Source organism: Daphnia pulex, chromosome 4, assembly GCF_021134715.1.
Source record: "Daphnia pulex isolate KAP4 chromosome 4, ASM2113471v1".
Taxonomy (NCBI): Eukaryota; Metazoa; Arthropoda; class Branchiopoda; order Diplostraca; family Daphniidae; genus Daphnia; species Daphnia pulex.
In genome coordinates, this window is record NC_060020.1 from 1920595 (window position 1) to 1936731 (window position 16137).

At 45.6% G+C, this 16137-nt stretch overlaps 1 protein-coding gene across 1 annotated transcript; it reads right to left on the reverse strand.

Annotated features, from left to right (window-relative positions):
• Positions 1–246: 246 nt before the first annotated feature.
• Positions 247–15891, reverse strand: LOC124192145 (alpha-1A adrenergic receptor-like). Its single transcript, XM_046585323.1, has 3 exons — positions 14720–15891; positions 11844–12999; positions 247–4553 (listed from the first exon to the last, which is right to left on the reverse strand). The coding sequence occupies exons 1-3, from the start codon at positions 15257–15259 to the stop codon at positions 4165–4167; spliced, it is 2085 nt and encodes a 694-aa protein (XP_046441279.1). The 5' UTR covers positions 15260–15891; the 3' UTR covers positions 247–4164.
• Between the last annotated feature and the right edge of the window lie 246 nt (positions 15892–16137).

Genomic DNA, 16137 nt, shown 5'->3' on the forward strand with positions numbered 1-16137 from the left:
CGCCGATTGATGTCGTCTATAAGAGTTTGCTTTCTCGCGAAAAAAAAGTTAATATCTAATAGCTGTGCTGATCCCTCGTTCACTCTCTCTCGAAAGACGGAAAGTCGACAAAATCGATAGCTTTATATATCACAAACGAATTATTAGCTATTATTATTTTTATTTTATTTTTTTGAGACTCAGATTGATGAAATTAGGCCATTATAAGTTATACGACGCGCGCGCACCAACCTGATGTCTATATGCACTAGAATAATTACGACAAAGCAATTTCAATTCCAAGAAGAAAGAAACGACAGGGAACAATAAGGACGTCGAAGAATGTACGCGCCGCGGTAGACTTTGTATATTTCTTCACAGCAGTAACATGTTGTGATCGGGCTCATCACTTTGGCGTCTCAAGTTTTAGACATATACACACATCAGACAAAATAGGTTGTATTGGTTTTATAATTCATTGCATGTACAGTTATATACGCGACGTCAGGATATTTACAAGTTTCTAGGGAATCAGATCACCGTCCAAAAGATGAAGCAATTTCAAAATAGAGAATAAGGGGGGGGAGACCATATAATACAGACGAGGATATAGCAGAAGTCCAAAAACCATCCAAAGAAACTAAAAACCAATGCGTCTTTATTTTATTTTGTTTTGTTTTGTTTTGTTTTGTCCGCACAGACGAAGTTTTTGAACGTCGTATTGCGTTACACGTGAGCAGAAACATGATGTCGAACACACACATAAACCGGCCACTCTTATAACAACATCACTCTTCCTGGGCGACCACAAAGTAGTAATATATACACACATGTATACAGCACACAAGCGCTGTGCCAGCCACCACCTTGTGCTGGTGGCCAAGATGGTAGGCTGCAAATCGATCGGTTGTCACTTCATCATGCTGGCGCTGGCAAACAGATTGCCCTCACTCACCTCCCCCATCCGTGATGTAAAGACATCACCAAAAAGTTTTCCTATCCTTTTTTTTGTATTTCAAGCGCCAGCGTCACCAGCAGACACTGATACCGCCTGCTGCTGCTGCTGCTGCTGCTGTCGTCATAGCAGGAGAGAGACGAGTATATATAACATTAGAGCAGAGCCTTGATGATCATCTTAGAACTTTATTTCCTCTCTCTCTCTCTGTCTCTCTCTCTCCTTTGTTTTAATAAGACAAAAGTTGCACGCGGGGCCGCTTAGACAATGGGACGTTAAACGTGGGAGGCGTTGCCGGTTACAAGTCAACAATAAACCCCGTGGCAACTCGAAAGGTGTATGTAGCTCTATAATACACGACCGAAGAGTTTAACAAGTCGTTCTTCTGGGTAGATATTATATGTACCGAGACGTTGTCATGGCGTGCCGTTGACTACTCCTCAAGGCAAAAGAAAAACAAATAAGTCGAAGAAATGAATAACAGAAGAGGAGGTGATGCTTTGTGCTCAACGACGACTGGTGGTCCCCTTTCGAATACTTAATATGCAGGCATCGGTATGTGTTCATACAGTATATATACGACGGACGTATATATAACAGCAGTGTGCGACAGCACATCAGGAAGGAAGCCGATGCGGATTAACTATGGATGCATTTAGATTCGGTGCTGCGGACCTGCTTTGTGCTGGGAAAGTGCAGACACGACTGAATAATGTACGCATCACTCCCAATCGTGGGCCGACGAGAAATCCGTGCCTGCACACAAGTGCTGCTGCGGATCTCTCCGGGTATAATATAGGTGTGTATATATGATAAGAGTCTTACTATAAATACAATGATAATCCTAATGCGATAATTCATAGTGAGCAGATCGAGTAAGACGTATAATAGAACTCAATCGATCTACGCCCTATATGCATTGAGCCTTCTGAATATAATATACGTATAAATAGTCAATTTCAGTTCATCTCGGCACAGTCACGTGTGATCGGCAGATGCTTTTCCCTTCCAAACGTCAGTCCATCGGCGTCAAACACGCGGCGGATACACGTGCCGTCGCTATAGACACGCTCTTCATCCGCGTATAAATCGAATCGGGGGGATGAAAAAAAAGAAGAAAATAAAAGAAGGACAGGGCAATCAAACCAAAAAAAAAAGTCAACTTTGCTTTTATTTTTTATTTTATTTGACTCTTCTCTTTTTTTCCGCTTTCTTCCGTGTCGAAATAAAAAGAAGGAGACATAGCAGGTCCCAGATGACACTCCCCCTCGATTCCTTGGATTCCGATTGCAATCACGCTGGATGGTTAAATAAAAAAGAAAAAGTAAAAAACAAAAAACAAAAAACAAAAAAGTTTGCCAGTCGTCGTATAATCGTATAAAGGAGAAAGGAGTAAGTCAGTGGACTAAAGCTGTCAAGCCGAGGGAGGAAAAAGTAAAGTCCAACGACTCGTCGCAAGATGTCCAACGGTCGATCGAAAAGGGTGGAAAAACTTGGCCATAAAATATCGGCAAACAGAACCCGCGGGATCGATGATGATGCTACGCCAGCGGCAGCAACAGAAAGGAAAACGAAAGCAAACAGCAAAGAACAGGAGGGAAATATATATACTGTATATACCGTATACCGGATTTTAAATATATAAAAAAATGTAATAACATTAAAAATAAGAAAGGAAGGAAGGGGGAGGAGGGTTGAATCGATTCGCTCTTCACTTGTCGTTGTTAAGTATTTGCCATGTCAATTCTCCGGCATTTTTGCGCGTCAACATTCCCATCGTTATATTACTTTTGGCATACAAATATGTACTATATAGTCTCGTATAGACGTCACGCCGGAATCGCCCGTCCGTGTTCTAGATGATGTATGTTCGCCTCTGCCGGCACATTTTTATTCGCGATGTCTCTTCATCGACATCAATCACCTTTGGACGAAAGAAGACGTTTCGTCGATTATATTGACCTCCTGCTCCTATATAGTCTCCGGCCGTCAGCAATCATATACTCTGGTACAGGGGTTTGACGTCTGTATGTACACGATGCAGACGTCAGCCAACGTCTAATCAAAACCGAAAATAGGATGGTGATGTTAAGCTCTGTGGCCAGCAATATGTTCCGTCAAGCAGCTGATGCTGGTATAGGCGCAGCGAGGATGTCGTACTGGTCTGTACACATGCTGCTGGTCGGATGATGAGCAACGCACATATATACAGCGAGCAGCCGGAAGAAGAAGAAGAAGAAGGGGCCGCAGAATCCTTTGCTGGGTTCTATATTATAATGTGTGCAGGCTTGTTTGTAAATTATAAATATATCTCTTCATGGCGCGTGATTTACCATTCCTCCTGTAGGTTTCGTGATCGCGGAGGTGGTGTACTGCTGATGGCAGCTGCTGGTACCCACAATGTATCATGTCCGGCAGCAACTCGCGCCAGCCCCATACATCGCGGGGCGACGATTCATTTACTATAGGAAATAACGCCTATAGTCTCTCGGGTCCATGTTAATCATCAGACCGGGGGTTCGTCTTTTCCTTTCTCTTTCCGCCGACTGCTCGCTGCTTGCCGCCACGGCTCCGCGATTGTTGTTGACCGTGGCAATCTTATTGCAGCAGCGCTAGCGTGAAGATTAACGGGCGCCGGGCTCCGGGCTCCGGGCGCGCGTCTATTTAGACGAGATTCACATCGTGTTGAAGTATTTAACCGTATAATCCCACCTTTTGATGGCAGCAGCAGCAGCATCAAAGAGAAGAGAACGTCATCCACCTCTTGACTGCTGCTGCTGCTGCTGACAATGACGCGGCAATACAAATGACGACTTTCATCAACATGTGAACAAGTCCCAATTCGTCGGCGACACAAAAGAACTTTGCTGGGTGTTGGAAGTCAATGAGCCGAGATGTCTGCATGTGGATGTGTTCGTCAGCACACGGCCAACGACCAAGATGAATTTGGCAATAAGCGTATATATATAGTTCTTCTATATAACGACTTGCGCAATTCGCGCAGCTCACAAAGGGCGACTGGCGACCGGGAGGGTCGTCCTGTGTGTGTTTGTCGATTGTTTCTGTTAGATGTGCTGCTGCTACTGCTCGCCTTCCTTGTCATTCGGCACTTTGTTTCTCTCCTAAATCTGAATGCTGCTGTTCAACGTCATTGTTCTCCTCATTAGTCTGATGATGAAGGGCCTTGTTTAATTGGGTCACACAGGTACTTCTATAGAGCAGCAGCGCTGCTAATGATCAGGTAGACTGCTAGCGCATTGATCGACGGCTCCTGCTGCTGCCGAGGACACCTGGGCTTTCGTCCTGCCAGCCATCAGGTTGGCGGCAGTGGCGGCTGGCGTCGAGACGTTCTCCACCGACGGGTTCCGGCTGGCCTGGCGGAAATGAGACGGCGGTGCGATGTGCGGCTGGTTGAAATGTCTTCCGGCGGCGGCCCCGGCGCTCGCCTGCGACGACGACGACCGGCCCCGGCGACCGCACAGGATCTTGGAGAAGGCCCGCTTGAATTCGCGACTCGTGCTGGCGTAGATGAACGGGTTGAGGCAGCTGTTGCAGTAGCCCAGCCAGAAGCAGCAGGAAAACAGCGGCGATGGGATGTTGCACGTTGAACACAAAGCCTCTGCACAACAAGGAAAAAAGAAAAACAAAAGAAAACAACAAAATCAATACATTTTTTTTAAGAGTTCAAAAATATTATTCGATAACTCTTAACAGGCCGGAAATAATGGCAGCTTGCATCATCGTAAGTATAGGTATAGATTACTGATTTTATTGTTTCGCTCGTTTGAGTTTGAAGCTTTTATAAATGCAAAGTGAGAATGGTAATGATGACATTTAATTGCTCGCTAAAAGTGAGTAGCGCTATCAACATGAAATGCCCATAAGATACCGCAAAGTTCTGTCTATCTTTATAATAGCTACATAAAGTATAGAAACCGGATCCACATAATAATGGTGTACTATGTATATATACTATAGGCGAGGTCCGCAACAGCACAATGATCGACTCGTTCTAAATCACCTCGGGACAAAAGCACTTCATCATTAATATTCATTGCTGGCTGGCTGGCGTCTTTGTCTATCACAACAGAGAAATGATGAGAACATCATTATATTTCTGTTGACATGGGCCCGAGAAAATTCCCCCCTCCCCCCCAAGTGTTTGAGTTCGAGTTACACGCTAATGAGGCAGAGATTCTTGAAAAAATATAAAGCTGATTTTCTATGCAGCTGAGAGGAGACTCGCTATATAGCCCCCCAAAAAAAGAACCCACTCGTACAGTTCATTGCTGATGGATTTTATGATGAGGACTGGAATTTTCTCATTTGGACTCCATTCCACTTGGCAAGTCATTTGACTATTCAACGCTAGCGTCTCTCCTCAGACTCGGTTTTTCGGCCGGGCTTGCTGGTCTGTGTGTTTGCCTCCGCTCTCTATGCGTAATTCCAATTTCAATTTGCGTGGAGGAACCCAAATAATGAGTCCTGTTTAGGCTAAGATTTTGCTGAACGCCAACAAAAAAAGGGGAAAAAAAAGGAACGAAATTTTTGAGCAATGAATTTCGCCTCCAGCAAAGAGCGGCGGCGGGGCCAAGTCACGATAAATTAAGACGCGGCCGTTAATCTTATTTCGACGACCACGTCGTCCGTCTAGACGACGTGACTGTCTTCCCCCCCACCCTATTTTTTTTTAACGTAACCTATACATACATCTCTCCAGCGGTTAACTCGCTTTCTGTGCGTCTATATAGGTCGTAATTGATCAACGTGCGGGATCGTCTAAATCATCCGGTTGCGCGGGATATATAAAAATGGGACGCACATCAGTGGCTGCAGTCGCGAGTTCTTTTTTTTAAATCCTGAATGTGTGTCTCATTCCCATTGCGTCCGACTCGTAGAGAAAGAGAGAAAGAAAGAGACTGAATCGCTTTGATTAAAAAAAAAGACGCGTCTAATCAATCAGTCCAGTCTCCCAGCACAAAAGAGACGCAGTGCTGTGCGCTGCTGCCAAAAGGGTTTCCGGTGACGTTTTCAACGTTCGTATTCTCCGTAGGCTTGTAATATATTAGAGGCGTATAATATAGATCTATATAGTCTAGCCTAGATCTCTCTTTCTCCTCCACATCAGTAGTATAGGAATCATTGATACGCATTTCATTAATCAGTTGAGCGCGGGTTGATCTGAGATGAGATCGCATCACGTATAGAGAGAGAGAAGGTCAGCAGCACATGATCAACAGATCCGATCATCAACCCCCCTTTTCTTTCTTTCCCAAGTATAATAATAATAGTCAGCTCTGCTCGCCGTTCATTTGGGCGTATAACAGACTCGAGGCGAGATATAATATATACCGGTAACGTTTATATTCCGGAATATATATTGTGTATAATTGAAAATATAGTTGCTGGATATAAATCCCGCACTATATATATTGATGCCGTCTGAGCGTGAGCAATCGGGACTCGTGTCCCTGCTCCCTGGGGGCGAGTATTATGGAGTCCATAGAAAAGGAAAACGGCAAGACTGAAAGGGCATACTATATATATAGTCAACATACATACAGACGAGAGTCTCTTATTCTACTATTGAATCTCATATCAAATTGCATAATAGTGATGATGGCTATATATATAGCCTATCAGATTCCATGACGTGCGCCCATCATCATGCTGGATACCGGGAATTGTTGGCGAGTAGCTGTTTAGTGCAGATCGAAGACGCCGTATTGTGCACTTGAAACAATACGTAATTTCAATCGCTGGGAAGCAGACGTTTAGCCCTATCTACTCGGATAATGTGCAAGGCTATATAAGCATTTTGATGGAAATTGTTTAATTAAATTATTATTAATAATAATTTGGTTAAGTAATTAAATTTCTTGAAATTGATAATTAAGAAATTTATTGGGTGCACAATTAAATGTGTATTAGGACGTGTAACTACAATTCCAGATAATTTTATAATAGCGCCTGGATGATATCGGTGCGATGAGATTTTGGCCCATATGATTGGATGTGCGGACTACGTAAATGTGGGTCATTCGATATTATATGAACGAGATGCAGACTCCGCGATTATATATACGTTGCTATGCAGTATATATAGTCCCCCCCCCTCCTCCACATGTTGTGCAAGTCTGTAGACGCAAGACTGCAAGACCATTCCATCTTTCTCGTCAGTCTCGAGGCATTCCCTTTTATTCCGGCGCTTAGATATATAATCACACAACTGCGCCGGGACGAGGAGTCGAGGAACGAAAGCCAAGCCCATCAACCGGAGATTACGAACGCGGGACTAACCCCCGTCATATATTACAGAGAATCACTGCCGACGCTGCAGATAATAAGAGAGAAAAGTCTTTCGGTGTATATAAGAAACCTTATACAGCAGCCTTTATATTCCGTGTATAATTTTCCTCGTCACAAAATCGTTGCGCATGCAACAACTGCTGCCGTCGATGATACAGCAATCAAAAGAAAAAATGCGCGACTGCGCAAATATGCGCAGTCTGTACATTTATTTTATGGCTCAGTTCCCCTGATGGATGAATCGGTATTGAGCCGACATACTATATAGATACGCCAGAACGGGAGTATAATAGCGAGATATAAAAAAAATACCATCACTGAACGTCACTGTGCACGAGAAAGGAGTTCATTTTCGAATGCTGTGACACTGAGAAATCAATCAAGCCACTGCATCTACTTCGGCATTCTCAGTTGGGGCGCGCTATCCTATATGTGTCTCGTTTATACTATCGTTATCCCGCCGAAGCCCCAGCTATGCATCAACCCTATATATATAAATCTGACTCCATTCACCTATCGATTCCTCTCCTATCTTCCCAAAGTCACGTTTACTGCTGCTGGATGCTCACGCTGCTGCAACCATTTGCGGATCTCCAAAGTGGGTTGGCACTAAAATATTTCGGAATTGTATAGCAAAAGATGCTGGAGAGCGCAGAGGGCGAAAGCTATACTATTAGTACATATACGTACTCCAAACAAATTCGCTTGCGCGGTCTCATCAACTATCTGCTTTTGTCCGGCAGGGCCAGCAGCAGCACACACATATATATTATTCAACAATTCAACCTCAATTAAGGAATGTGCACTTGATGGAGTGCCCAAGTGCCTTTGTACGATGTCCCTGCTGCGCTGCTGCTGCTGCTGTTTTACCGAACTCTAGACTATAGACTTTGTTATTGGCTGTGTTTGCCATATAAGACGAGCGCAGCACCATCCATTTCTATATAGACGGCATCACGCAGTAGGCCTATATACAGCAGCAGCTATTGCAAATGTTGTAGAGAGGAGCCAACAAGCAAAGTCTATTTGGAAAAGGCAACTTATTGCCAGCAGCGTTGCTGGGTCAAATCTCAGTTGGCTGGTTTTTCAAAGTCGAATTTTATATGCAAACAAACCCGGGCGGCGGCCTGGCTGTTTGTTCACCTTAAATTATTATTGGCCACCGCCAGGAGCGGCGGGACGAGACTATCCGTCGTGATGTGTAGACGATGTGGACAAATCTCGTTAACAAGCCACATTGCCCTCGTCGCAACCGGGCGCATTATCGACCGAGCATTGCAACAGTTTATAGTGCTCCTATTATACTTTCAAAGTCAATGGAGCGTATAGATGATGATGCCGAAGCTCAACAAACTGAATCATCATTGCCAAATGCAGCACTGTAATTATTCCCCCCATCAAGTCCTGCCTGCCTTGACGTACTCTCGGTATATGTACATAGAGCCTGTAAACAACGAAAACTGAATATTCTTCCCCCTCTCAGAAGAAAGGAGATAAGAAAGAAAGGGAAAAAAAAAACAAACACAAAAACACGTAACTCGTTATTATACAAGGGTTGAGGAGCGGCCTGTAAATGACCTATAAAAGTGTTTTGCGATGGCCCGTTTTCACGCCATCGCAAGCGGATGGCTGACGTCGTTCGACGCGACTTTATTTAGTGTGTGGCAACCGGGAGCTGCATGGTGGCAATTCCCTCCCAAAAAAAAAACGGATTATCTTCAATGAAAATGTGTCTCGTCGTCTTCCCCGTCGTTGGGAACATGCACCAACGGTTTTTCCGTGCTGGGGGCGACTTGACTTGAGAAATTATCACGTCAGTAACCATCAACCCCAGTGTCCTGGAGCGCGAGGGAGGAAGGCATGGAAGCAAAGGCTCTGGTGTGATGTGCTTATTTTAGACCATGTTACAACTTCCCATTATTCTAAATTGCAAACTCCGCGCTTGAATAAGTATTTGATCGATGAGTCAACGTCGGCCATAAGGCTGTTGGGAGACATGCATATATAGGACTTTATATCTCCCCAAAAAAATAAAGAAAAAATTCCTAAAAATTCCCCGTGTATTGTTTATGCAACACCAGTATGAAAGAAAATCCGATATAAAATTAAAGGAAAGCCCTTCGCATAAAGCGCATAGGCTTGCGCATATAAGTTGAAGAAAAAAAAATGAATTGTTCCTTTTTTTTCTAAAAGCGTCATGTTGGATATTTGGAATAACGGGGATAGTTGACTCAATTTCCACAAAATAAAGAACTTGTTATAACTCGACATGTGCAGTCCCTAGAAAAATGTCGTAGACAGAGCCCGTTTTTCATCCTCTGGATAAATATATATAGTCCGGAGTCGTGTATCGGCACGTTTAGGTTTGACAAAGCGTGCAGTTGCTGTGCACTTTAGCGATATACAACGGCAACAGGGGAAGGAGGATGGCGATATGAAATTGAGATATTGGAACAAAAGAAATACCCCCACTGATATAACGGGTTATAACCAAAGGAATAACCAGTTCACATGTCTGAGGGTATATCACGTTTTGCAATAGTTTATGAATAACTTTGTGCTACATAGATATGTAAAGCTGCCATAAGTATACTTATGATTTATTGCATGGAATTGATACCGACTGAGGTACGATCTAGTTGTCCAGAAAAAATTAAAAACAAAAACAAACAATCATTATATATTATAAGAACTTACTCAAATCTTCCTCGATTCGGCATTATAGCTATATTTTTTTTCCTTTGTCCACTTATTTTTCAATCGGGTGAATGCGCATGATATTATTTTGCTGAAAGAAAATTGACCATTACAAAAGTCTAAAATAAAAGCCTCGAAAAAAGTGTGAAATGAAAGTTCAGAAAGAGCAGGAAAAAAACAACCGCATTGACGTCAGCACGGCGCCCGGCAGAGACTCTCATGCCTCGTTTGATGCTGCAGCACAGCACTATTATCGTTCACAGTGCGTGAACGAAGCAGCAACGCACACCCGCGCAGCAAATGATGAGGTTGTCTTGACAAAGTTTTTACTCTTTTCAAGTTAAGAGAACTTGTAAATACATATACAGTTTCTGCGTATGTGCAAACACAACACGTATAAACGGTGTCAAACAGGGCCAGCACGTTTTTAGAACGTACATGACGCGAGAAGGAACCGAGGGGGGGAAAAATGGCCCGCTCTAAATTCAAATAATGAAATGCATCTTCTAAAAAGCCGATTAGGTTATATATAAAGACTCTCTAAATTGAAAGCTGCATATTACTAATGCAACGTAATCATATGCAGTTGTGAGACGGAGAGCGCCGAGATTCGACTGAAACCTTCCTGGTATAGTTTCTCCGAAACGTTATTTGGGGATTCTAACGATGTTGAGAGTGCAGCATTGACGGCCTCTTTGAAATACTTATTTTTACTGCATTCGCCAAGATATGGTCCTGACTATATACACACACACACATCTCTTATTGCATTTCCCCCTTTTTCAAATGGTCTCCCTGCTGTGGCAATCAACATATCTTGTACAGTCGGCGTCTATTGCACATCCGCTTATCTCAGCGGGCGTATAACTTTGGGTCCTTTTGTGTATCGTACAAGTATCTACTCGGAACTGCTAGAATATATCCCTATACATCTACATTATTCTCTTTACATGTACATGGTGGCAGTAATATGTAGCAATATGCTTATTCTCTATATGGTTAATAGAGGCCCACGTTGGTTGTCATGTATGTTAGTGCCACATCCTACCGAATTGTTTACAGAAATACTAAAAATATGAGACGACGATTGCCGAGCACTCCAGCCAGCCATATATGCTGCCACACACGGCTGGTTAAACATCTATTAGGCTGCGGCTGTTGCGGCTATTTTTGGTACCGTAATAACACAACAAAAGTGGGCGGTCGAATAAATTTGGAGGTTTGCGCTTTTATTCTCTTGCTCTCAAGAAATACACACAAGTTCCCGGCCCCTTTTTTTCTTTCTTTTTCTTTTATATGTTCCTGACAGATATATATATAGTCCAGCAGTTAGTTGTCTATACCGCCCCCCGTGCTGCTGCCATCATCTCAATTTCCCCGGCCACAGTGTGTCATTACTATCGTGGTCCTCCTATCAAGTTTCCCCTCCGTTCCTTTTATTCCGTAAAGATGCGCTCTTTATTGTCGGCTCGCCTTCATCAAGCCCGTAAAAGAAAAGAAAGAGAGGACAAAAAAAAAAAATATTTGACTCTGATCTTCCCAACTTTGGGGCTTTTAAAACGCCCCCAATCATACGCACGTCACAATAGAACGCCTCCGCATCCGGCGGCCCCTTCACGCAATCAACGGGGCGGCCTACGTCGATCTCGACGCGTCTTCTCAATCAAACAAATCAACTCGGATGAGAACCTCAGCAGCAGAGGCCCAATTTTAAATTCAAGATTTAAATTTTATTTAAATGTATTGCTCCTCTGTGTCAGGAAAAGAAAACCCTTGGTTTTCTGCTTAGATTTCAAATGCAGAAAGAATCCATGCATTATCCACACGAAGTAGTGTCAGTCCAAACACTTATATATATACACAGTATATAATTAGCTATTACATGATGGTCTAATCTACTCACCAACGGGTAAAATGACGAAGAAGGGGAACCAGCAGAGTAGAAAAGCTCCGACAACAATTCCCAGCGTTTTGGCGGCTTTCTTCTGGCGCCGGAATTTGAACATCTTGGCCGACAAGCCGGTGCTACTGCCGCCCCCGGAAAACGCAGTGGCCGTCGTCGTCACTGTCAACGTGGGTCCCGACGACGCCGTCGTCGTGACCGAGCTGGTCGTCGTGCTGGAAGGCCGCCTCGATGAATTCTTCCTCTGGAAGTGGTGCACCAGGCTTTTCTTTTTGATTACAGGGCTGGCAGTGGCCAGTTCGTTGAGGTCCTTGGCCAGCTCGCTGTTCAGCGGCGGTGGCGAAGTGTCCAGCTGCTGCTGCTGCTGCTGCAGTGACGTCTGCGGCGATGAGCGGCAATTTTTGTTATTTTTGCTACGCGAAGAAGTGGAGGATCGATCACTGATGTTTGCCGACGAGTCGAAGGCAGACGGGCGAGGGACCGAACGGCCTTTGCCCACATGGAGATGATTGTTGGGCGACGGGCGGTGGTGGTGGTGATGGTGGCCGACAGTCGTCGTCGCCACCGTTTTCATGGGATTGGCACGTCCCACGTGAACCCGCAAAGTTAAAACTTCACTGCCACTGAGCGACGAAGTGGATTTGTCCGTCTTGGTCCCGCTCTCCAGGAACTTGGTCTGCTTGACGGCCGTCCGGTAGATGCGCCAATAGATGGCCAAAATGATGAGTGTAGGCAAATAAAAGGAGCCGATGGTGGAGAAGAGGACATAGGCTTTCTCCTTGTTGACATTGCAGGCCTGCAGTTCGGCCGAGTCCAGCAGCAGCACTCCGGCCGTCGGTAAGCTGCTGGTAGCCGCTGCTGGTGACGCGGTGGACGTCTCATTACCGGCTCCCGTCGACGAGGAATCAGCACTGCGCTCTTTCCAGCCCAAGAGCGGGCCAATGCTGATGGACAACGAGGAGATCCAAACAATCAGGCAGAGGACGGTGGAGCGCTTGGCCGTCACGATGGAATAGTAATTCAGCGGCCGGGTCACGCCGATGTAGCGGTCGACGGAAATGACGCAGAGCGACATGATAGACGCCGTGCAGCAGAGGACGTCCACCGCCGCCCAGACGTCGCAAAAGATGGGGCCGAAATACCAGTTGCCCGTCACCTGCAAATCAAAGAGTCAGACGCATATCTATTATAATTGACAGGTGAGATGATGATGGATTGACGTCATGCAAATAACGACTACTCTCTCCTCTCCTCTCTAATCGTTCCTGAAAGACACACTAACAGCCACAGCAGGCCAACGACATTAGTAAATGAGCGAGACTCGCGTCCTACTCACTTTTTCTTTTTCTTTTTCCCTTTGATGCTCCTGGTGCGACATGGTTTAATTAATGAAGGGGAAACGGGAAAGAGGATTCGTTTCGCTCAAGTCTGCATAGTATATTACTGCCATGGCGGCGGTGTGTCTTTCAGTTCAGTGACGTCATTTCAATATAGGACTCGCGGAAAAAACGGAAGGGTGTCGTGTTGCGGTGCTGTGTGGTCGAGTTCGGTTGGACTCTTAAGACTTTGGTTGTTTGCTCCGTTTTCTTTTTGTTTCAACATTTCGCTCTCGGGCGCTAATCTCTTTACTGAGCCGGACCTCCCCCCTCGAGAGAGAGAAAGTCAAGAGAGTCAACAACAGCCGCACCACCACCACCACAGCAACAGCAACAGCCAAAAAAGAATAGATAAATGCGTCTCGTCTCTCTCGGTTATGTCTCTCTTTTGTCTCGCCAGCTTATTTTATTTTTTTTCCAGCTCTTTTTCCGTTTCTATTTTGGCGTCCCGTCACCATCAATATATAGACTATTCGCGGCTGAAAGGGGGAAAAAAAGTGCGCTGCTGCTGTTTGCTAAGCGACGCGTTCTCACTCTCGTCCTCACTCCCAGATATGTCTACAGAATCTTCCCATATAGTATTATATAAGAGCATCTCAGCACAGCAAAGGCGCTTGTTTGGTGTATGGACTTCCGCTCGATCCCATCAAGATTCATCTTTCTGGCGGGGCCCGTTCATTCGCCGACGTTTTTTTTGGGAGGGGGAGGGGGAAGCGCTCTTATTTGATGGCGGCTGTGTGCATTCCTGAGAATGTGTCGAGTGCTATTTTAAAAAGAAGGAGAAGGGGAAAAAAACATCACCTCCCTGCTCCATTCAAGTTGCCCATTTAGACGACTCGACGAGCATATCCTGCTTGTTGGGTTGGCACCCACGACTTTGGGTATGAGAGGAGTATAGCAGCGCTCGTTTGTTGAATGTCTTCGGCGAACGAGGAAAGACGAGATATATATGATATTATATAAGTATACATAACTCCGAAAAGAAGAAGAAAACTGTTTGGGGCTGTGCTGCAGGAATAATATACGTATGCTGTACATGCTGAGCTGCGGAGGTGGAAGATGAAGCATATATTCACGACCCATAAATCAGAGCAGCTTTTCCTAATGCCAGCCCATTGCTGCACATATGCATATATGCAGTGTCTGTGCCCCTAGGCATTTATGCCAGCCAGCCTTTCTTCCATTCTTCTTTGAGTATTGATTTACAAAATTCCTAAGACTTGTACTAGATTCCAATGCTATAGGCGGCTGCCTATACACTATATAATAAGACGTGATGCATCCAGCAGCAGCAGCAGCAGCCGAAATACCGACATATTGCTTTCACAGCAGCGCGTTCGGGAGCGAAAGGGATCACTTTTGAAATTGATGTCGAATTCCATCGAGAGTCGAAGCATAGAGGGAAAAAAACACACACCATCAGACTTAAAAAAAAAGGGGAGGACGAGAGAGCGAGCGAAATAAGCTCACGTCTTGGGTGTTAGACTATGTCTATGATACCTCTAAAGTCGCCGAAAAGGGTAGAACGAGGAATCCCAGGAGCAGGTCGGCCACGGCGAGATTGGCGATCAGAATGTGGGTGGGACCTCGCAGATTGGAGTTGAAGAGAACGGCGGCCAAGATCAGCAAATTGCCGCCGATGGTGAGGAGGACGATGACGGACAGGGCCACGGCCACGACCAGCGACATCCAGTTCATGCTGGCGGCCAGCGACGCTGAGGCGTCTGTTGGGGATATGGCGGCACTCATCGACGTCGATTCGCCATTCATCAATAGGACGGCCAGTCCGGAGCCTAGCCGGGCCAAGCCGTCCTGCTGCTCGGCGGCAGATACTGCAGTAGTAGTAGTAGTATTGCCAACGCCACTCATGCTGCTGCTGCTGCTGTCATCCACCGAGCCAATTATTCCGGCGTCTTCCGGGACGTTGATCGAATCCAAATACAAGACACTCTCTCCCTCGCCAGCACCACTACCTCCTCCTATTGCATTGCTCAGATTTCTGGCCATCAAATCCACGACGGACATGACGAGCGGATGCATTCTTCCTCTGGCTCCCCTCCACTCTCCCTATACGCGATCCGGTTGTCCCCAAAGACGACTCGTCCGATCACTTTCATGTACACACAGACACACTCTCCGCTGCTGCTGGTATATTAGTGTTGATTCAGTGCGGATGGAGTCAACAAAGTCCACTGGTGTAAGGCCGTGAAAGTGCTGCTGCGGTGCAAATGAAGCTGGACACGAAATAACTCAAAGCATTCGGAATCCATTAGTTTTGCAATCTGCAATCGGTAGCGCGATAACAAAATGTTATGGGCACGACGAGTGGGAAATCCGACAAATGCTGCATGTTCTCGGTTATATTATTGTTGAAAGCCAAAGAACCCAAAAGGCAAAACGAAACCAAGACGGAGCAGCACCGAATCTCTAAGCGACGAGCGCAGACGATATAATAACTGACACTGCTGTTGTTGTTGTTTGTGGAACGGTCACCAACTCTTTCGCTTCGCCGCCGCCGCCTCACTCATCGCAACACATGCGAAAATCAACAAACGGGGAAATGAAATCTTGACGCTCTTCCGCGCAGCACGAGAGATGAAATAACAATCGGAAAAAGAACGAGACGAGAAGAGAATCGTCGTTGCGGAGCTGAGCGAGACCGCGGACGACGAGGTGGCGCAACGGACTGACAGTGGTGCAAGCAACCCAAGGACGAAGGCGAGTTGGTCCGGATGCGCGCCGCTTTCCCGTTTATCCAGGGTGGGGGGCGGCGCGCGGAAGGACCAGACACTCTGTGCCACGCACATCAGCACACATCCCCCCTCCACCTCTCTCCTTCCAGCAATATACAACATGATGTAGAGAGACACAATGCCCAGTGTATTAAACCCCCAGACAGACCACGGCATACTTTGCAC